General features: G+C 47.9%; 1 protein-coding gene across 6 annotated transcripts in view; it reads left to right on the forward strand.

The window, feature by feature from the left end:
• The window catches only part of arhgap28 (Rho GTPase activating protein 28), a 265,341-nt gene that overhangs the window by 222,033 nt on the left and 19,451 nt on the right, over nt 1-23,857 (forward strand). For all 6 annotated transcript variants that reach the window (XM_072468329.1, XM_072468330.1, XM_072468331.1 and 3 more), the window contains 4 exons: nt 8,583-8,665; nt 10,796-10,993; nt 14,431-14,661; nt 17,249-17,373. In XM_072468329.1, coding sequence (XP_072324430.1) covers nt 8,583-8,665; nt 10,796-10,993; nt 14,431-14,661; nt 17,249-17,373 — 637 coding nt within the window. The remainder of the gene's footprint in view (nt 1-8,582; nt 8,666-10,795; nt 10,994-14,430; nt 14,662-17,248; nt 17,374-23,857) is intronic.

Consider the following 23,857-nt stretch of genomic DNA (forward strand, 5'->3'; position numbering starts at 1 on the left):
GGGCAGGAACCCCCCCTCCTGCCCCGGTGGCGGCCTGCCATTGGCTGGCGACAGGATCTTCCAGTCCCACTGCTGTCAACGGGGTTTCACATAGTTTTCACCCTCTGCCACTGGGGAGCCCCGGGGAACGGCTGGAAAGTCCTGCCCATAGCCTGCGTCTCGGAGTTCCCCAACATTGCTTTCAGTGTTTCTCCCGTGTCTGCTGGCTGGAGGTATAATGGCCTGAACTTTGCAGTTGTAATTTTGGTGAAATTGTCAACATTTTGTTGTCATTACTCTTCAAAAATCAATAACATGTGGAAAACTGAAAGTTGCGGTGTGCCTGTTGAAACCTCCAAAGACTGAAATCCATTAAAAATCATTGACCCCCCAAAACATGCCCTTTAGCACCAATGCACCCACTGTAAAGATCCTTGAATGGTCTGCATCTTGCAGAATAATGTGTATCCGGATCTTTACAAGGCTACTATTCTCATAATTACTATAGAACAGCCTCACTAGCCCTGAAAATCTCATTTTACATTTATGATAAGATGCCACATTTTAATTTTAATAAAACTTTGATATTTCAACTTCTACCGTAAACGCACGTGTATGTGGGAGGAGGTGGTATCGTGGTGATGTCACTGGGCTGTAATCTGGAAGTCGAGGCTAATGCTCTGGGGACAGGGGTTCATATCCCACCAGAGCAGCCGGTGGAATTTATATTCAATTAATAAATCTGGAATTAGAAAGTTAGTCTTTGTAATTGTGACTATAAAACTATGATAGGTTCTTGCTTTAAAAAGATTTGCTTCACTAATGTCCTTTAGGGAAGGAATTCTGCTGCCTTACCTGGTCTGGCCTACGTGTGGCTCCAGGCCCACAGCAATGTGGGTGACTCTTAACAGCTCTCTACAATGGACCAGTAAGCCAATCCATTCAAGGGCGGTCAAGGATGGGCAACGCCTGCTGGCCTGGCCAATGATGCCCAAATCCTTTGAAAATATAAAGAGAGAACCGCATGTGTCAATTATTTATTTATCTGAAATGTATTTAAAAGTCATTTTCTAGTTTGCAGTTCGTGAGGCTGCTTCAATGTGATTGGCTGTTTAACCCACCTGATGCCATTACTGGTGCTGGACAGCTGGAAATACCCTTGACTTGACACCAGATTCAAAATATCAGGAAAGGGGAAATGCAGATCATGAGATCTTCATGTGCAGTGTAATTTGAGGTCAGCAGCAAGTGCTGTCACGTTGCCTTTATCATTGGTGCCATTGCTATGTTCTTGTCACCCCTTCTCAGGCCAGGCTGTGCTGTCACCTGGTGCTCCATCTGACAAAATTCCAGCCAAGCACATACGTTAATTTTTCTGTTATTGCTCCGCTAGTAGAAACTATCTCTGAGTCAGAAGATTGTCCCACTCCAGGGAGTAAAGTCTCCAGCCTCCCTCATAGGTGGCCATAGGAAATCCCATGGCACTATTGTAGAGAAGAGCAGGGCAGTTATCCCGAGTGTCTTGGCCAATATTTATCCCTCAATCAACATCACAAATATAGATTATCTGGTCATTCCTTTCACTGCTGTTTGTGGGAGCTTGCTATGTATAAATTGGTTGTCACATTTTCTACATTTCTAGTGATTGCATTCCAAAGTACTTCACTCGCTATCCATTGCTCTTGAGGTCATGAAAGGCAGAAATACAAGTCTTTATTTTCCTTATGGTCAGGAAGTGATAGGCAAAGGTTTCCTGGAACTCCCTCCCTAATAGCACAGTGGATGTACCTATGCCACATGGACTGCTGCGGTTCAGGAAGGCAGCTCACCACCACCTTCTTAAGGGCAATTAGGGAAAGGAATTTTAAAAAATGCTACACGAGAACCACATATTTTAAAAATGCCTTCATATATATGTATATATATATAAATGCTACACTAGATGCTTGCATTTAAAAATGCATTCAGATATATAAATGCTATAAATGCTACACTAGACACACATTTAAAAGTGCATTCAGATACATAAATGCACACTAGACGCTCGCATTTAAAAGTGCATTCAGATACATAAATGCTACACTGGAACCCCTCATTTAAAGGTACAAGGTTATTGGGCAGCAGTGTCTGACTCAACATTGGTTGACACTGTCCTTAAATCTTCTATCGCCAAACTGAGAGGAAGAAATCTTTGTTTGTATACAGCACCTTTCCTAACCTCAGGATGTCCCGGAGCATTTTACAGCCAGTCATACTTTTACATTTCACATTTTCAACTGGAGTCACTGCTATAATGTTGGAAACACAGTAGCTACAATTGGTTCCGAAACCTCCCCAAACAGGAATGTGATAGTGACTAAATAATCTGCTTTTAGTTATTGGTGTAAATACTGGCCAAGGAACCGGGGAGAACTTTGCTATACTTCTTCAAAATAGTGTCATTGGATCTTTTATATTCACATGAGAGACAGCTGGGACCTCGGTTTAATGTTTCATCTGCAAGCTAGCTCTGCCCTTTCTGTTTGTACAGAAGATGAGTGTTGTGTTATTCACCTTGGGGGTAACACGGACTGCAACTGGATGCAGTTGTACTTGAAAGTAGACTCCAAACTGTGATGTTGGTTCAATAAGCTTTATTGAACTTCTTAAGCAGTGGGTTTGACACTCTACTAATCTAAGTGTGCTTACTATAACTAACTAGACCAGACTAGCTCTGAGCCACCTGTAGAAGGTGCTAACTGATATATGCACCCTGACTGCCACTACAGTTGTCACCAGTGGAAAGAGGCAGAATGCTGATGCCTCGTGTGTTTTATAGTGAGAGACCACCCTCTAGTGTTCTGCCTGGTGATTGGTTGTGTTCTGTCCTGTGTGTTGATTGGCTGTACTGGGTATCTGTTGCTGCCTGTCTGTATCTCATTATGTGCATGAGTGCACATCATGACCTCTTCCCCCCCCTTTTTTTAAAAAATGTTGGTTGCTTGGGAGCATATGCGACTGTATTTACATGTATGAATATTTACATTAAATGGCGAGTGGATGAATATATACATAAGAGGTGTCTAGTGTGCAGACACCGAACAAAATTTACAAGATAAATGTCTATAAGTCCAATCATTGGGGCTTGCGTCTGATCCTTGTCGCCCGCCTGAGAGGTGGAGGTGGGGACGACGGCGCCTTGACAGGTGGGATTGCTGCCAGATTGGTGGCCTCATGGTGCAGTGGTGTCCGGAGGAGGCACGACAACATATGGAAAAGTAGGATCTGGTGGTGGGCAGGCAACTTTGCGCAGTGCGCTTCTGTTGTGCCTGACAATGGAGCCATCAGCCATACGAACTACAAACGATCTGGGAGCAGCCTGTCGAAAAACAACAGCTGGAGCTGACCAGCCTCCATCAGGTAGCTTGATGTGAACAGCATCTTCCGGAGATAGCACAGGCAAATCAGTGGCATGAGCATCATACGTCAGCTTTTGCCGGTTCCTGAGTTGCTGCACCTTTTGTAGCACTGGGAGGTGATCCAGGTCTGGTAAGTGTGTGGCCGGAACAGTCGTCCGCAGGTCTCTATTCGTGAGGAGTTGTGCCGGAGACATACCGGTGGACAGAGGGTTTATCCTGTACGCCAACAGCGCAAGGTTGAAGTCAGAGGCCGAGTCCGCAGCCTTCCAGAGCAATTGCTTCACTATATGGAGCCCTTTCTCAACCTTCCCGTTGGACTGCGGATAGTGTGGGCTTGAGGTGATGTAGTTGAATTGGTATGACTTGGCGAAATTGGACCACTCTTGGCTGTGGAAGCAGGGACCATTGTCACTAATGACAGTGAGTGGAATACCATGCCTGGCAAATGTCTCCTTGCAGGCCTTGATGACTGTCCTTGATGTGAGGTCTGACAGCTTCACAACTTCCGGGTAATTTGAGAAGTAATCTATGATGAGCACATAGTCACGCCCATTGGCGTGAAAAAGGTCGATTCCCACCTTGGACCATGTAGAGGTCACAATCTCGTGTTGCTGGAGTGTTTCTTTTGTTTGAGCAGGCTGGAAACGCTGGCAGGTCGCACAATCGAGGACCATGTTGGATATGTCCTGGCTGATTCCAGGCCAATAGACAGCCTGCCGGGCCCTGTGCCTACACTTTTCGACACCTAGGTGTCCTTCGTGGATTTGTTTGAGCACTAAGCTCTGCAGACTGTGAGGAATAATGATACGATCTAGCTTGAGGAGGATCCCCTCGACGACTGTCAGGTCGTCCTTCACATTAAAGAATTGAGGCCATTGCCCTTTTTGCCAGCCATTTGCGAGGTGGTGCATTACATGCTGCAGAAGAGGGTCTTTGGCAGTCTCTTCACGAATGCTGATCACTCTTTCATCTGAGACCAGGAGGTTGCTGGCACATAGCTGCACCTGTGCCTCAATGTGGCTGATTAAGTCAACCTGTTCACAGGGCGAGGTGATGGAGTGGGGCAGGGCATCTGCAATTATCAGCTCCTTCCCTGGTGTGTATACTAACTCAAAACCGTACCTTCGGAGTCGAAGGAGAATGCGCTGAAGCCTGGGTGTCATGTCATTCAAGTCCTTATGAATGATATGGACCAAGGGTCTGTGGTCAGTCTCCACTATGAAGGTTGGTAGACCGTAGGCGTAGTCACGGACGTTTACAATGCTGGTTAGGAGGCCCAGGCACTCTTTTGCTATCAGGGCATACCTCTGTTCAGTAGGAGTCATGGCCCTTGACGCATGAGCAACTGGAGGAGTCATCCCTCTGAAGGAGCACTGCACCAATGCCGTCCTGGCTTGCGTCCATGGAGATTTTTGTTTCCCTTTACGGGTCAAAAAACGCTCCTACCGGAGCAGTGGTGAACTTTGCTTTGAGCTCGAGCCTCACTGCTTGATGTGTGGGTAGCCACCGGAATGCAGTGGACTTCTTCACCAGATGCCTGAGAGCCGTGGTGTGTGAGGCCACGTTGGGAATTAATTTTCCCAAGAAGTTCATCATTCTGAGGAAGCGTCGTACCGCCTTTTTGTCTTCCGGGGTCTTCATGGCGTTAATGGCCTTGACCTTGTCCGAATCTGGTCGCACACCCTGCTGGGATATCTGGTCGCCCAAGATCTTGATGAATGACATGCCAAAGGAGCACTTGGCCTTGTTCAGCTTGAGGCCGTTTGCATGGACACGTCGAAAGACTTGTTTGAGACGAGATATGTGTTCATCGGGTGTCGTGGACCATATAATTACATCATCCACGTAGACATGCACACCCTCCATGCCCTCCATCATCTGCTCCATTATCCTGTGGAAGATTTCAGAGGCTGAGACAATGCCGAACGGCATACGATTATAACAGTATCTGCCAAATGGTGTGTTGAACGTGCAGAGCTTCCTGCTGGACTCGCCCAGTTGTATCTGCTAGAAACCACGCGATGCATCTAGCTTCGTGAAGAATTTGGCGTGTGCCATCTCACTGGTCCGTTCCTCCCCCTTCGGGATCGGGTAGTGTTCCCGCATTATGTTTCGGTTAAGATCTTTGGGATCTGTGCATATCTGTAACTCTCCTGAGGGCTTCTTCACACAGACCATCGAGCTGACCCAGTCAGTCGGTTCCGTCACTTTGGAGATGATGCCCTGGTCTTGGAGCTCCTGTAGCTGTGCTTTTAAACGTTCCTTCAGAGGAGCCGGCACCCGGCGAGGTGCATGGATTATAGGCGTGGCATCAGGCCTGAGTAGGATCTTGTAGCAGCGTACCCATTCCATCAAATACATCCGGGTATTGAGCAAGGATGTCATCAACGTCAGCCTGAAGATCCACTTTGGAAGAAGACATGGCATGGACTCGCTGTACGAGGTTGAGTAGCTTGCATGCATGGGCACCAAGCAGGGATGCCTTATCAGGCTTGACGATTTTGAATCGCAGTGTGGTATTGATGGTCTTGTTGGAGATGAATAGATGACAAGATCCTAGTGCAGTTATGGCATTGCCATTATATTCGAGGAACTGGCAGGCTGGCGGAAGAAATTTGGGTTGCTTTTTAATGCGGTCCAAATCAGCTTGAGAGATGAGATTGGCAGAAGCACCAGTGTCCAGCTTGAACTGGATGCTGCATTGATTTATGTGTATGACAGCACGCCATTCGTCCGCGCAATCCACATTGAGGATAGATAGGCGTCTTGCTGAATTTGAGGAGGCATACACCCATGTAGTGATGATGTCCACACGATAGGGGGACTCCAGGCAGTCGTCCTTTGGATCCGTAGTGCTACCAGGATCAGAATCCAGTAAACCTTGCTGTACACGTCGAAAGCGCTTGCATTGGAATTGGGGTCGCTGGCCTTTGGCCGGTGGTGCAGACCTGCACAAGGCTGCATAATGTCCAGACTTCCCGCAATTTAAACATCGCCTGCCTTTTGCAGGGCATTGCCGCTTTAAGTGGGTGGTGCCGCAGTTCGGGCACGTAATGACGTTGACGTTGTTACGCTCCGTGCGTCATCGCACATGCGCAGTGTGGTCAGCTGCGTTCGCACCTGCGCAGTATGGTTTTCAGCCGCTTCGTTCTCCCGTTCGTGTTGCGCATGCGTGGTGCACCGGGAAAAGCGTGCGAAATGGCCGCTATCATCGATACTGAGGCGCTGCATCCGGGCGATGGCCTTGTTGCTCTCTTTATTTGGTTCTAAATATGGCGGTCAATATGGTCGCCTTAATCCTAATTATGTTTGCTTTAGCGTCGCCAGGTATCTTTCGATACCGCCACAAGGTTCAAACCCGAATACTGATCGAAGAACCGACACACCAGTTAGTTAGTTCAAAGTCAATACTATTTATTTACACACACAGTAATATCTACTCATGCACAAAATACTACAAACTAAACTATCTCTAACGCTAACGCCTATACTTAGCTTTGGGCGCCCACTCAGTCAGAGGAACAGTGGCCGTTGTTCGGTTCTGAGGCTGCTGGGGTCGAAGTGGTGAAGGGGAACAGCTAAGGTCGTCCGTCTGGTAGCGAGTGTTGACCTTGGACTTACTTGTTTCTGGTGTAGCTGGTGGAAGGGTCTCTCCGCTTTGAGAGCCAATTCCAAGAGAGCGATTCTCTCTTGGGGCCTTCTTCTTATGCCCAAAGGGGCTTCGCGCGCTTTTGGACGGGGCTTAAACTTGGCCCCAATCAATTGGGCCGTATCTTGATCACTCATATTGATCTTGACCAATAAAGGGGTGGGTGCCCTGATGGCTGGGCGTGTCCTAGGTGGCCGTTGGCCTGGCTTTGTTTGTGCTTTCGGTTTGGGGAACTGGCGCCGCGAGGTCTGGGGCTAGATCGGTTACTTGAGTATCTCCCCTTTGTTTCCGGAGATGGGCCATCAATATGCTAATAGACTGGGAGCTGCGGTCCCAATACACATACAGGCTCTGTGCCTGCTTGTTTTTTTTAGCATTGTCTATAGTTCCCTGCATCCATTTTGTATTCTGGAAGTGGCCATCCTAGATCGCTACAGCCTGTACACACACTGCCTCATGGGAGGCAAGTTTTTCGTATTCTGCCGATTTGAGACGGGATTACCGATTTCTCGCATGCTCATGCAATATACACGTCTCGATTGCGACTGGCAGGGTCATGTGTTTCATTTTGAGGTGTTGCTCCCGCAAGGAATTGGAGTGCACCCCAAACACGATCTGATCCCTGATGATGGAATCAGCAGTGTCACCATAATTGCAGGACTGCGCTAATATACGGAGATGAGTTAGAAAGGACTGGAAAGGTTCATCCTTACCCTGAAGGCGTTGCTGGAAGATATAGTGCTCAAAGCTCTCGTTTGTTTCGACTTCACAGTGACTGTCGAACTTCTCCAAAACTGTCTTGAATTTGGTCTTGTCCTGGCTGTCGGTAAAATTAAGTGAGTTGAAAATCTGGATGGCTTGGTCCCCCGCAGTTGATAGGAGCAGCGTGATTTTTCTGGCATCGGACGCATCCTCGAGGCCTGAGGCCTCAATGTAGAGAAGGAACCTTTGCTTGAAGACGCGCCAGTTGGCGCCGAGATTGCCGGAGATCCGTAGCTGTGGAGGGGCCTGGATCTTCTCCATGCCACTGGAAGGCACTTGCTGGTCGTCACAGAAGCACTCGAGGTAAACCACTTAGATAAAGTAGACTACTGGTACCATGTCGTGTTATTCACCTTGGGGTAACACGGACTGCAACTGGATGCAGTTGTACTTGAAAGTAGACTCCACACTGTGATGTTGGTTCAATACGCTTTATTGAACTTCTTAAACAGTTCGCTGTGGGTTGACACTCTACTAATCTAAGTGTGCTTATTATAACTAACTAGACCAGACTAGCTCTGAGCCACGTGTAGAAGGTGCTAACTGATATATACACCCTGACTGTCACTACAGTTGTCACCAGTGGAAAGAGGCAGAGTGCTGATGCCTCGTGTGCTTTATAGTGGGTGACCACCCTCTAGTGTTCTGCCTGGTGATTGGTTGTGTTCTGTCCTGTGTGTTGATTGGCTGTACTGGGTATCTGTCGCTGCCTGTCTGTATCTCATTATGTGCATGAGTGCATATCATGACAATGAGATTTTACATCTTAATAACTATCTTTGTTGTGGTTTCAGATATCTCACCGACCAAACTGCAGTTACAGGCCCTACACCTGATCATGATGTTGCTCCCTGACCCCAACAGAGACACTATCAAGGTGTGTATGGCTGCAAGTGATAGAATTGGGGTCTGCCTGAATTTCAACCTGTATAATGAACAGCAGAGTACATCAGGCCTATTGTAAAATATTCTAAGTATGCTCAGTTCCAGGCAAGGTTAAATATATGGTACACTAGAATCATGGTTGTGTTACTGACCCCCCAGTAAGGTCAAGGCCTGAGCGGGTGGTCAACAAAAGTTCAAATGTCACCACTGCAGCTGGGTAATTTCACTGGAATTCACCTGGCATTGAGACAACGGCCACAGCTGTGAAACCTCACCAGGGTACCGTTTAGTACGTGTCCACACAAATGTGGACCAGGGATAACAGCACCTTGGGAGGGGTGCAGAGTCTTGCAGACCATTGGAGACCCCTGGGTGGTGGGGAACAGGGCAGGATGATACCAGCCCTCCCCTGGCACCCTGGCAGTGCCGCTGGGCATTGACTATGGGCCTCCTTCTGCACTGTAGGGATTCTTATGATTCTAAGAAGTTACATTTATATGAAATTTGATACTGATGAAATTAGAATAACTTGTTTCAACTCTGTCAGATGTCCTTGAGATGCGTATGCTTCTATATTAACTTTGTTGAGAACAATTTTCCATTGCCAGAGAAAGGTTCATTCTCTTTTCCACTTTTATTAATGGATTCACCAAAAAGGACTCCTGGGTTGCACCCCTGATAGTAAATGCTGCGTTGATATTGTGACTGATTTGTGTGAAGTGAAAGACCCGGGCAGATAAAACTGGTGACTGACAACAAATTAAAGGACCTGAGATTATGTAAAATATCGTTCACTACACACCGAAAGTAGCAGTCCCAATTTGCAGATCCTTCATCCTCACGCAAATCCTGCACTGCCGGAGTTTGATGATCCTCTTTGGTTTCGGTCACTTTGGGAAACATCTGGGGCGGGATTCTCTCAGCCCAGGGCTGGGCCGGAGAATCCCCGCGACCGGCATGAATCGCGCCTGGCCGCCCCAATGCCGGGATGCAATTCTCTGCAGAGTGGAGAATTGGCGCCATTGACGCCGGCGTGGTTGGCCCGGCGCCGGTTGGGGGCCTCTCTATGGGCCCCCCCCCCCCCGCCGGTTCTCGGCAAAGGATGGGCCGAGCGGCCGTCGTTAAAAAACACGAGTCCCTCCGGCGCCGTTCACACCTGCTCTCAGCCGGCGGGACCTTGGCGTGGAAGCGTCCGGGGCTGGCCTGTGTGGGGGGGACGGGGGGTCCGACCCATGGGGGGAGCCTCCGATGTGGCCTGGCCCGCGATCGGGTCCCACATATCGGCGGGCCGGCCTCTCTGGCTGGGGGCCTCCTTTCTTCCGGCCCGGCCCCTGTAGCCCTACGCATGTTGCGTCGGGGCCGGCACGGAGAAGGGTGCCACTGCGCAGGCGCGGGGTTGGCGCCGGTCACCACTGCGCATGTACGGACCCTGTGGCGCCCAGTTCACGCCAGGATCAGCAGCTGGAGCAGCGTGGATCGCTCCAGTGCCGTGCTGGCCCCCTGTAGGGGCCAGAATTGCTGATCCTGAGGCCGCGTTGACACCGTCGAGAAACGCAACGCCGTTTCCGACGGCATCAACACTTAGCCTCATGATCAGAGAATCCCGCCCATGCTGTGGGGAAAGAGTAGATCACTCTTGGAGTCTCAATGGGCTGAGTGCCCACCTCCTGTATTGCGATCCTCTGCAAGCCTCAGACATAATTGTATTGATGCATTTGGAATGGCAAAAGGAGTAACCCTAACTTCCTAACACCGGCAAATTTAAGGTCTGAATAACTAGCTGGATTGAAAAGCACATTTGATATTAGTAAGTCAAAGGAGATGCTGATTAAAATTAATTTGCTAATCCATAGTTAATTCACAGAATTGGTTCAAAATCCCTTACTCATAGTTTATAGGATGATTTCTTGCAGAAATTGTATATTGTACAAAATACACTTCCCGCATATTGTTTATAAACAGATGGTGCATTATGATTCCCAATGTTAGGATGACAAATCTTCTGAAAATATGGGTAAGTGTGGAATGCAAATGCAATATTCTCTGCATAAAGTAAAAAGTGAAAGAAAGGTATAAGGAATTGAATCTTTTCTTCCTTTGTTGTCCCCTCCTCTCACCCTAGGCATTCTTGGAATATCTCGGCAAAGTCGTAGCAAATGAGGCCAAGAACAGAATGAGCCTGTGGAATGTCTCCATGATTGTCGCACCGAACCTCTTCATGTGCAAAGGGAGGAGTGGAAACCACGAAGAGGCCGAGGCAGCCACTAAAGCTGCCAACATCGTCCAACTGCTCATCAAATACCAGGACATCCTGTGGACTGTGAGTGAGCCTGTGCAGCCTCAGCACAGTACACTGCTAATTCCCTTTCTGCCGTCCCCCTGTAGGCCAGGAATTCAAATGAGGACAAGCAATCGGGTTGCCGGCTTCTGAATGAACGATGACAGTCCGTCCACGACAGCCCTCGGAGTCTCTGGGAATGAAAGGATTAATTTTCATGCTGCGAGCAAACTGGGAGAAAATTCACAGGGGTGTGATAGCATAGTGGTTAGCACAACTGCTTCACAGCTCCAGGGTCCCGGGTTTGATTCCCGACTTGGGTCACTGTCTGTGCGGAGTCTGCATGTTCTCCCCGTGCCTGCGTGGGTTTCCTCCGGGTGCTCCGGTTTCCTCCCACAATCTAGAGATGTGCAGGTTAGGTGGATTGGCCATGATAAATTGCCCTTGGTGTCCAAAAACAAAAAAAAAGGTTAGGTGGGGTTACTGGGTTACGGGGATAGGGTGGAGGTGTAGGGTGCCCCTTCCAATGGCCGGTGCAGACTCGATGGGCCGAATGGCCTCCTTCTGCACTGTAAATTCTATGAAATTATCATAACTGTCAGAACTGCAAGGGTTAATGAGGTGTCGAGAGTAGCCACTAGAGGGAGCTACAGTTACAACTATATAAAGCAGTAATGCTAAGACTTGTGTGAGAGTGTGTGCAGGAATTAGCCAGAGAGAGTCAGGAGTACAGATATTGTAAGTGAGTGCAGATCATAGTTTAAACCGGTCGAGAGATGAACTGTAGATGAATGTAGTTTAGACAACTGTGTATTCTTAAGGAGTATGTGTTGAATCCTAGTTAGTAGTGTTAATACATTTATAGCTTTGTTTATGTTCAAGCTATTTTGTGGTCTTTGTGAGCACTATGCCAACCACCCTGAAATAAAGAACAAAGAACACCACCAAAGGGGCCCTGATACAATTACATTTTTCGCAACGATTTTCTTTGGCTGTAAAAAAAAATTGGGACCTGGGAATAAATGCCGTTTGATATACAGTGAAGTATCATCCAATTGGTTAATGAAGAGTCCATTCACTTGCTGATTGGCATAGAACAATGTAGTTCAATGAATAATTGAGTAAAAATGCCCAAGGAAAATGAAAAACAAAGCCACCCGAATCTTTGAAGGCCCCAGTGGTTTTATTTTTTGTGTTTCTCAGTGGAGTGTCCTGGAGATTAATCTTTAATTGCTGGAGAATCCCGGACAGTTCTGGAGAGTTGGCAACCCTCAAAAGTAAATAAAGTGTCCTGAGCTGCAGTATGGAACTGGGCAGATTCTTAAAATTGTCTTTTGTTTTGAGTGAGCAGTTTTTTACCAGTGGATTGAGTGAACATAAGATCGTACAAAATGGGAGCAGTCATAGGCTATTCGGCCCATCAGTCTTGGTCTGGTCACTCAGTTGAATCATGGCTGACCTTCCACCAGTTTAGCTGCATCTATCCCATTTTCTAAAAAACATACTCCATGTCTGAGCATCCACAAGCTCTGGGGTAGAGAAGGTTCACAACCCTTTGAGTGAGGAGATTTCTCCTAAGTAGCCCAACGAGAGAAGAAACAACCTCCAGCATCAACCACTTAATAGCTTCTTAAGAATTTCAAATGATACATTGGATACAACTTGGTGGCAATCCAGGCCAATGGATTCAAACATGGGCCGGGATCTACCTGTGGCAGGGCTCGTCACAGCCCCAGAAAACCCTGGCCATATTCCTCTCCCCTCCGTGTCAGCGACAGGAGATGAAGGCCTCCTCTGTCAACGTTAAATGAAGTGAGTGGAGAGTTAGAGGTCATGGACAAAACCAAACCATCGTTAGTCTGGCACCGATTCTGTAATTCACTCAGTGAAGGCATTTGAGGCTGACTGACATGAGGAGAATTATGGAACCGTGTTAATAACAATTGCTCTGATGAGGTTGGTAATGAAGGATATCACTGGACAAGCGTACATAAAAGCTTAAAGTAAAGCCCACGATGCGATGGTATCATTTGCATTACAATTATAAAAATCTGTGTTCGGGGGGCACAGTGGTTAGCATTACAGCCTCACGGTGCTGAGGACCCGGGTTCCACCCCGGCCTCTGGTCACTGTCCGTGTGGAATTTGCACATTCTCTCCCCATGTCTGCGTGGGTCTCACGCCCACAACCCAAAGATGTGCAGGGTAGGTGGATTGGCCACGCTAAATTGCCCCTTAATTGGAAAAAGGTTGGGTACTCTAAATTTATATTTAAAAAGATACGTGATTAAATAAATAAATAAATAAAAATCTGGGTCATCACGCAGTCAGCGAGGTCGTTATCAGCTTTAAAGGACTCTGGTATAACTATTCTCCTCCTCTGCTCACCTTAAGAATAAACTTGAGCAGCAGCCACAGGTGATCATTTGCTACTTGTGTTGCTTTCATGCAGGTATACATATGTCCTTTCCGAGTAGGCAGTGCAAGTTAGTGGGCCCATATCTGCTGCGCTAGGGCATCTAATGGCTTCTGCCATTAGTTAGATTTTGTGTATTCAGACCTTTACATCCTTATGTGTCAGGTTGCTGGGATCCCTACAGTGCAGAAGAAGGCTTCAGCCCATCAAATCTGTACTGACCCTCTGAAAGAGCACCCCACCTAGGCCCACTCCCCCTCTCTATCCCTGCAACCCCACCTAACCTGCATATCTTTGGACACTAAGTGGCAATTTTAGCATGGCCAATCCACCTAACTTGCACGTCTTGGGAAGCGCAGGCTCATAATGTCGCAGTGAGGGAAACTGGGCACTTGGGACCTGGGTGAACTGGGGCGAGCGACAGTGTACGTCCTTCATCAAACAGACTGAAGGATTGTGAAACGAGCAGCGGAAGAACTGAGAAGGAAGTGTAAATTAAAGTGAGATAATTCATGGTCGAGTCAGGAAAATGAATGAGAAATGAAGAGAGAGAAAGAAAGATTGGGTTAAGAGAGATAAGAACAAACATTTTTTTTGAAAATTTTTTTACATTTTACATTTTCAAAATCTCTGCAAAACCTGAAGGGGGTGAGACTCCACACTTGTGTAACAATTAACTTCCATTGCAACAAAGATTGGCAGTTATTAGCACATCACAATGTGGAAAGGCTGCATACTGGAATGGACAAGATATAACTATTTGTGATTAGTTTAGTTTGTGTCCCGTGTTCAAATAGAGCAAACTCACACCATTCGATGCATTTGACAGGTGAAGCGGACAGAGAGATGTCATGTTTATGAAGATCACAATGGAGCAGGGTTCCTCTTGACAGTAACGTTTGGATATCTGGGTTTAACCTCACACCTTCCCCTCAATTGAAGTTGCTCCAAATGCGAATAAAGAACAGAAAGTGTCACTGGCTTCACCGCCAATTTGACAGGAAAATCTGGACCACAGAGTTTTACAACAATAACAGCTATCGCTTTCCTCCCATCTTTCACAGATTCCATCCTTCATGATTGCCCAGGTGCGGAAGATGAACGAAAGTGAGAACAGAAGACGGACAAGAGTGACGTGGCTGACTACTCCGTTTTTCTTCTCTCCTGCCTTCAGAGGAAACGGCTCTCCCCCGCTGGGCTCATCTCCCCGAGGACGCAACCGAAACCAGGAGCCAGCCTTGTGGGAGCTCCCAGGTGTGAACTCGTGTTCTACCACCTTAGGGCACAGCTTCAAGGTACGCTCCTACCTTATCATTAACTCGCCATGTTTCCTTTTTCTTATATCATAGAACTATCACAGAAAAGCACAGAATTGTTATGGTACAGAAGGAGGTCATTTGGCCCATCGAATCTGCACCAGCTCTCCAAACGAACACCATAACTTTGTGCCATTCCCCTGCCTTTCCCCCCCTACCCCTGCACATTATTTATACTCAAGTAACCATCTAATGCCCTCTTGAATGCTTTGATTGAACCTGCCTCCCCCACGCTATCAGACAGTGCATTCCAGACCCGAACCACTTGTGAATAAGTTTTTCTCACATCATATTTGCTATTTTTGTAAATCACATTAAATCTGTGCCCTCTCGATCTTCACCCTTTTCCGAGCAGGAAAGGCTTCTCCCTATCTCTCTGTCCAGCCCCCTCATGGTCTTGACCATGTCTATCAAATCTTTTCTCAGCTGCCTTCTCTCCAAGGAGAACAGTCCCAACTTCTCCAAACTATCCTCATAACTGAAGTTTCTCATCCCTGAAATCATTTTTTTTAAACCTCTTCTGCATTCTATCCAATGAGTTCACATCCTTCCTATACTGTGGCACCCAGAACTATACACAATATTCCAGCCGAGGTCTCATATAAGATCAGCATAACCTCCTTGCTCTTGTATTCTGTGCCCCTGTTAATAAAGCCCCAGGATACTATCTGCTTTATTAACTGCTCTCTCCACCTGTCCTGCCACCTCCAAAGATCTATGCACACATACAACCAGATCCCTCTGCTCCTGAACACCCTTAAGAATTTTAGCCCTTATTTTATGTTGTCTCTCCATGTTTTTCCTACTGAAATGCATCACCTCACATTTCTCGCATTGAACATCATCTGCCACCTGTCAGCCCACTCCACCAACTCGTCTGTGTCCTTTTGAAATTTGACACTATCCTCTTCTCAGGTTACAATATTTCTAGGTTCCGTGTCACCTCAACATTTTGAAATTGCCCCCTGCACACTAACACCACTGCAAATACCACCAGAAATCTTCCTCCAGCCCAAAAAATATCCATTGACTGTAAATATCTGCTTCCCATTAGCCAATTTTCTATCCACATTCATTTTATTCCATGAATTAGAACGTTTCTCACAAGTCTGTTGTGTGGCACTGTATCACATGCCTTCCGAAAGTCCATGCACACCATCAACATCATTACCCTCATCGATCCTTTCCGTTACCTCAAACAAAACTCCAGCAAGTTGATTAAATACATTTCCCCTTTAGAGACTATAGACATTTGTAGTCAAGAGGGAAGCCATTCTGCCCATTACATCCATGCTCTTTGAAAGATCAGTTGTGGCCATTCTAGATATTTTGCCAATGGTTTTAAATCTATGATCTGTGGTTATTGACTATGACATGTGGTTATTCACCACGGTACCATCCGCTGTACTCTTTCTGAGGATCTGCTGTCTTTCCTTATGTGTGTGCGGCGCCTAGAATTGCCCACCATGTTCCAGATGTGGGACGAGATTCTCCGGTTCCCCCAGCCGTGTGTTTCCCGGCACCACGCCGTTTGCTGGCAGTGGGATTCTATCTTCCTGCTGCTCGTCATTGGGATTTCCCATTGTGGCCGCACAAGCCACCACAAAATCCACTGGCGGATATTGGCTGCCAGCGGGAAATGTGAATCGGCAATGACTGGAGAATTCCAGCTGTAATTTATAAAGATATTGGGCGGGATTCTCTGATCCTGAGGCTAAGCGTTGACGCCGTCGTAAACGCCGTCGCGTTTCTCGACGGCATCAACGTGGCCTCAAGAGCAGCGATTCTGAGCCCTGCAGGGGGCCAGCACAGCACTGGAGCGCCCCAAGCAGCTCCAACTGCCGAACCCCGGCGTCTGATGGACACCGCGGGTCTGCGTATACGCAGTGAGACCAGCGGCAATGCGCGCATGCACAGTGGGACCGGCGCAATGCACGCATACACAGTGCCTCCCTTCTCCACGCTGGCCCCAACGCAACATCGCGTAGGGATACAGGGGCTGGCGCGGAACAAAAGAGGCCCCCAGCCTGAGAGGCCCCAGCGGAGGCCACACACCCCCCCCGTCCCCCCCGTCCCCCCCGTCCCCCCACCAGGCTACCCCCGGATATATGCACGCCGAGGTCCCGCTGGGTAAGAGCAGGTGTGAACAGCGCCGACGGGAATCGACTTTTCTTGCGTGGCTGCTCGACCCATCTGGGCGCAGAATTGCCGGGGGGGTGGGGGGGGGGGGGGGGGGGGTGCGCGTAGAGCGGCCCCGACCGGCACCAATGGCGCCGATTCTCTGCTCTCTGGAGAATCGGCAGACCGGCATCGGTGCGGCGTGGCATGATTCGCACCCGTCCCGCCGATTCTCCGGCCCGGCCTGGGCTGAGAGAATCCCGCCCGTTGTTTGATGACTTTTCTTTTATATTCTGCCTATTAGCTTTGGATCGATTTTGCACTACGGTCAAGTAAATAGAACCAGCATACAACATCTTGTGAGAATGCTGTTGATTTAAAGAAAGGAATAGGTAGAAGCATGAAGCGATATTTGTATGAAATATTAAAAGATTTTCTTTTACTTCAGTCGGTCATACCAGAGGGAGTTATCCGGGTCTACGCCACCCAACTATCAAAGGTTTCCATGGCCATTCAGCTGGACGAGGAGACAAAAGCCATAGATATTCTTGCTCGGTTTCACTGTGAAAACAGGTGAGTTCATGGGGGGGATGGGTTTGGAGGTGGGGTGGGGATGGGAGGGTAAATCAGTATTAATGTTGATGGCGTTTTGGAGATTCTTAGTAACTGCGTGAAACTCTTTTCCACTTTGTGATGCTGCAGAATTCCACACACAGTTTAGACACAGACAATAAATCCCCCCTCCCACCCACCCATGGCCTATTATGGCTCCTATGTCAACTTAGTGCCAACCCATGTCCCCCATCCACACCCTTTCCCTTACCACCTACCATATCAACTCACATTGGGAGGACCTCAAGATCCATGCTGAGATAAGATAAAATAAAGTTCTAAAGTGTTTGCTGAGGAATTCAATATTTTTTAAAAAATAGTCTCATTGTTTAAAAAGCCATTCATGCTATTTAACTTCCTTTACTGTCTCACAAAAACAGACCGTGGAATTCTTAAGTCTCACTTCAAAGAGTTTGCAACCACTTGGAGCTGTCAATCAAACTGTCAAATGACAACACTCCACTGTGGCAATGAAAGGTTGTGGAATCAGCCATGTAGCATTCATCCTGTAAGGATAACCTCTGGCTTATGTCAACAAAAAGAGTGAAATAGCAAGAACTGATTTTTGCTTTAACACTGCTGGCAGTCTTTTTCAAATCTTTAACGGGCAGGAGTTTCAAATGCTGTAACAGCTCATTTTGACAGTTCAAATGTGTTCAAGCACTTTTTATGCATATGCATGTCTACTTTCAACAAACCAAAAAGGCACTCTACCTCTCCCAAAGGGCTCCTAGCCTCTCCCAATGGTTCCTGGAACCATATCCAAAAGGGTGCCTTACCTCTTCAAAACGTACCTTAACTCTCCAAAGAATTCTAGCAGCTTCAGACCTTCTACCAGGTCTAAAGAGCACAGGTCAAACTTTGGGCATGCCATCCTCAGAAATCAGAGCAGCCTGAGGCAGCTGCACTTTGCATGTCAGAACCCACCCAGAATACCCACCTACCCCGAAACTGAAAGGTGCCATGTTCAGGGGTGGGACTTGTGGATTCGGTCCTCCGTAGCCATTTTTGTGATCGTGACAGAGATGCTCTCAATCTTTTCGAAAATTCAAGCCAAAGTATTTTATTGGTGCTAGGCACTTGGGTGTCTCAAACAAGGAAGAAACTGTCCCTCTTGCTTTACTTTTTCCGGAGAAGAGCAAAATGATAAGATAGTCACAAAGAAATCCAATCAGCAATTCTATACTGATTAGTTAATTCTTATACTGGTTCCCCCGATTCCACAGAATCTAGTGCTGTGGAGCTAAGCTCTGTCCAGTATGGTCTGCACTGCACTAGCTGATCACAGTGGAAGCAGGAACAGGGACATGGCGATTAGCCTCAGGAGCTGGGATTAGTGACGGGAGAATTCCCCAGAGTTTCCGCTACTGATTCCCATCTCACGATTCCCGCTAGCTAGCGACGGTTAAGTATCCACATTAAGTGTGACCACATGGGCAAGATGGCAGACGATTAATAATAATAATCTTTATTAGTGTCACAAGTAGGCTTACATTAATACTGATGAAGAAAGTTCCGGCGCCTGTTCGGGTACACAGGAAGAATTCAGAATGTTCAATTCACCTAACAAGCACGTTGTTGCTCTTTTTAGCCTTAGTTTATTAGCTCTGATTATGTCAACTTTGCTCACGAGTCGCCAGGTATCTTTCTGATACCGCCACGCGGTTCAAGCTCGAGTTATGATTAATAAGTCAGCACACCGCTTAGTAAGATTGAAATCAACGGTCATTTATTATGTACAGCAATCAATACTTACACAATAATCCTACTATCTATATCAAAACCTACCACTACTGGCCAATACTTAACTTTAGGAGATGGCCCACCAGGTCAGGGAAACAAATAGTTTATCGAATTGGATCTGGCCTGCGGGATTCAAAAGGCTGATACGGGTCGATGGCTAGGAATCTCTATCGGGTAGCGATCGCTGGAGTCAAACTTACAGTTTCTGGTCGATGTTCTTGCGAAGGTTGCGAGCAGGTGAAGAAGGGAAAGAGAGAGAGATCTGAACTTGGCCCCTTACTTTATAGGGTCCAGGGGCTTCCCGCCTCTCGGGGCGGCCCTTGACCCCGAGTCCCAAGTGATTGGACTTGTTCCCAATCACTGGGTTCGATATGCTCCAATAGTGGGGCGATTCCTCGATCGGGGGGTGGTCGTTCACCTGTCTTTGTTTCGGCCACTGCAGGCGCCGACAGGTCTGGCCCGGCATTCAATTGCTAATATGTTGCAATTGTTCCCGGGGATAGCCGATTAAACTGCAGATGTCTGGGTTGATGTGCTGCTAATAGTCTTGAGTATCGATCTGGGCCGACTTCCCCAGAGCCGAATACGCTATTCTGTCTGCAGCTGTCCGTTTGTGTCCTGTTGGCTGCTTTTCCCATCAGCCTTTTCGGTTAGCCATTTTAAATCGGGTTTTGTCCAAATTAATAGGGAATCAGCCATTTTAGGTGGCTACAGTCCCTCCTTGTGATCCTAACGCGAAGCGTGAAGGATCACATAAATTTTGTCCTTTCCGTTCCCTAAACCGGGGGGGGGGGGGCACCTCCTACATGGCCACTACTCTGACCCTAGCTATGCACAAAAATTTTACCTAAACAATTCTTGAGGGCGCTATGTCAGGCAGGGGCATGCATCTAAAAAACTTGGAACCTCTAATTTTACCTAAATACACTCATCAAGCATTGCATCATCCTATCTCTCTAAAACATACAACAACAATCATAACATTCCATATATTCTTTCCTGGCTTGGCAGTCAAGCTCTGGATCATACATTATTTTGTTACTGGCAGTTTTGTACATCTTATACAGAAAATGTTCTTTATTTTTTTGTTTTATAGGTCGCGGGGGTCTGGGGCCTGGTCATAACCGAATATAGGGGGTTGGATCCGATATACCGGGGTTCGAGCGCGGTACGCTCTCCTCCATTTGCGGAGGCGCATAGTCTGCACTGCACAGCAGAGTATCGCCAACGCTAATAGTGCTTCAATCACGTACGACAGGGAATACCAGGTTATGAACTTGGCACACCAGGATAATGCAGCATGGCTGGTGACTGGGCCATCGGTACTGCAGGGCAGTGAAACATTAACGGCAGGGGGGTTTGAAGTAATGGGGTCCGCGTTCCCGCGCAACCAAATGTTCAGTATAAAAATCTTGAGCTCGATGAAAGAAGTCCTCATGGCTGTCCTCTTTCTTTTTCTTTCTTTGTTTTCTCCGGTCCTGGAGCTTCTGGAGTTCTGTAAAACAAGCATAGTATCTGTAACTACCTTGGTTAAATATCCGGTGTGTTAGTGTGTCTGTCTTTCTTGGGGCCAATTAAACCCTTATAATTGGTCACAATATGTGACTTCCCCCCCCACCCCCCCCATTTTTTTTCCCAAAACAAATGTTAGGACACGGCACACTTCCCAATGGTGATCCAGTGCTAAGTTCATCATCCAAATGTTCCTGGATGTAAATAGCATTTGGCAGCAACCCAAAGGTTGCCTAAATAAATAAAACTGTTTTTGAAAGGAAAAGGTCGAATGAGGTGCGTAAGGGCCGCGACGGGTAAGATTTGGATAGAGTCCCCGGGTAGGACGGCTACCAATACCGTATCTCCCCTACCCGAGCGTTTTTGACCAACGGGGGGGGGGTCCCCAGGCAGGGCGGGTCTCACGCCATTTCTCCACTGCCTGAGCAACCGACAAGAACGGGCAAAAATGTAGTCATCATGGTGGAGTTGCTGCTGTGATTCTCCCGTCAAATCAGATCGGGCATCTGGCCTTGAACCAGTACCAGCTGAAACGCTAGTGCTGTGCTTCTACCATCGAATCATAACGGGCGTCTGGCACTTGGACCAATACCAGCTGAAAAGCTAGTTCCTCTGAACGAGCGTGTGGTCTGCTGACCAGGTATCTGTGGACAAGTTGGTACCATTGTGGTATCTGTGGACAAGTTGGTACCGTTGAAGAAGCGTCTGGCCGCGGTGGGTCTCTGAGGCATGTCCTCAGAGGTTTCGGCAGAATGGGCGTGAGAGAAAAATTCTCCTGTCGGACGAACAACACTTAAACAAACATACAAACAATGTAAAACATCCTGCAGGTTCCATCAGGAAGGACAACACTTTTCACCAAGTATCTCCCTTAAATCATCATGTAGACACCTCAGTTCTCCGTTGCGAACAGGGTCGCAAAGGGGTTGGCGGATTGGGGGTCTGACTCGGGGTTGTCCCCTTCTCCCGGGTGCCAAATTCTGGAGTGAAATAATGTTGCGAGGGCTGCGTGGTATGAGTTGGGGTTGCTTTCGTCATTGCGGACGAGTCTGTGGGAGTTGTCGCGGTGCCAATGGCGTTCGTCAAGTTGTGTGGGGACAAAGTCGGGTTCGTCCGTGTGGTTCGGTGGTCGGTGGTGTGGTTTGTTTAAGAAAGTGATGAGGAAGGGGGTCACTAGAGTCGAACTCGGAGTCGCTGGGTGTGGGACCAGGATAGGAGGGAGGCGTGCTGTGGCTGTCGTCAGAGTCACAGTCGCTGTCTCTGCTGCTGCAGTCTGTGGGCGTTCCAGGGCGGAGTGTAAATTTTGTGGGTGGAGTTGGGGGCGAGTCCGTGTCTGGGCTGGATGTGGAGTGGGTTTTCATAGATTTCATAGAATTTACAATGCAGAAGGAGGCCATTCGGCCCAACGAGTATGCACTGGCTCTTGGAAAGAGCACCCTACCCAAGGTCAACACCTCCACCCTATCCCCATAACCCAGTAACCCCACCCAACACTAAGGGCAATTTTGGACACTAAGGGCAATTTATCATGGCCAATCCACCTAACCTGCACATCTTTGGACTGTGGGAGGAAACCGGAGCACCCGGAGGAAACCCACGCACACACAGGGAGGATGTGCAGACTCCGTACAGACAGTGACCCAGCGGGGAATCGAACCTGGGACCCTGGAGCTGTGAAGCAATTGTGCTATCCACAATGCTACCGTGCTGTTGGTGTGGTCACGTTGGCTGTGGGCGGGGTTTGGTCTGCTACGTCAAGCATGACGTGGTGGGCGTGGTTTGACTGTGCTCCATAAGCCTTTAGCTGGTTAATATGAAACCAGGCAGTCTTACCATTTGGGTATTTGATTTTGTATACCGATGGGCTTACTTTATCCGTAATGGAGTACGGACATGAGTATTTCGGAGACTGAAATGTGCTGGGGTTATACACAGACAACATCACTTGTTGTCCTATATTATACTCCGTTGCATGTACTGCCTTAGCAAAACAGGCCTTGCTCTGTTTTCTTTTAGTACCCAGTTTAACAGCGGCTGCTAACTGAGCCGTTTTTACATTTGCAAGTAATTGTTCAACGGCTTTCTCATGGGTGAGGGCCGTAACTTCAGGGCTGGTCAGGTCTAAACCCAACAAGTACTCTGTCCCTTTCATGGGGCGTCCGGTCATGAGGGTGTGTGGGGTGTAACCTGTGGAGGTGGAAACAGTGTTACGCAAAAACATCAGCGCAAAGGGGAGGACAGAATCCCAAGTGGTGTTGTTCTGCTGGACCATTTTTCTAAGGGTGGTTTTTAGGTCCGATTCATGCGCTCCACTATACCACTCGGCTGTGGGTGGTACACAATGTGAAATTTTTGGATTATGCCAAATATCGTGAGGACGTTCTGCATGACCCGTCCCGTAAAGTGAGAACCTTGGTCCGACTCAATACTGCGGGGGAGTCTCCATCTTGTGAAGATGTGATGGTTTCGGATTTTGGCGGTGGTTTTCGCGGTGTTGAAATCAGCCATGATTGAATGTTGGAGTGGACTCGATGAGCCGAATGCCCTTACTTCCGCTCCTATGTTTTATGGTCTTATGGTGTTGGTGCGGGCTGGAAATGCTTCCACCCACTTTGTAAAAGTGTCTATGACCACCAGAACATATTTATAGCCATTCCTGCAAGGGGGCAATGGACCTAGAAAATCGATCTGGAGGTTAGTCCAGGGGCCGTTAACGGGGCGGGTGTGGCTGAGTTGTGCCTTTTTGGCATATATATCTGGGTTGTTCTGAGCGCAGATGAGGCAATTCTCAATGTAATGGGATACATCCTCTTTGAGATTAGGCCACCAACAAAGCTGTTTGAGGTGGGCTGCGATGGGTTCGATTCCCTGGTGTCCATGACCATCATGGAATAAACAGATTATTTGGTTCCTATCCTGCTCAGGAACTATATAAAGGGTGTCCTTTAGCACCACACCGTCATGTGTGGTTATTGCATTTCTGTACCTCTCGTATGAGGCTGGAAACTTCCCTTTCACGATCTCAGTGAGAGCGCTATCCTGCTTCTGGGCCTCTACTAGATCTTCGATCCTAGTCTGCGCGACCTGAACTGCACTCACTGGAACACTCACTGGGGCGCTTTCGGGGGGGCTTCCAAAAGTACCCATGCCTGGATCCTGCCTTGGCCAGCGTGTCGGCTTTTACATTTCC

This window comes from Scyliorhinus torazame, chromosome 11 (genome assembly GCF_047496885.1).
Source record: "Scyliorhinus torazame isolate Kashiwa2021f chromosome 11, sScyTor2.1, whole genome shotgun sequence".
Lineage (NCBI taxonomy): Eukaryota > Metazoa > Chordata > Chondrichthyes > Carcharhiniformes > Scyliorhinidae > Scyliorhinus > Scyliorhinus torazame.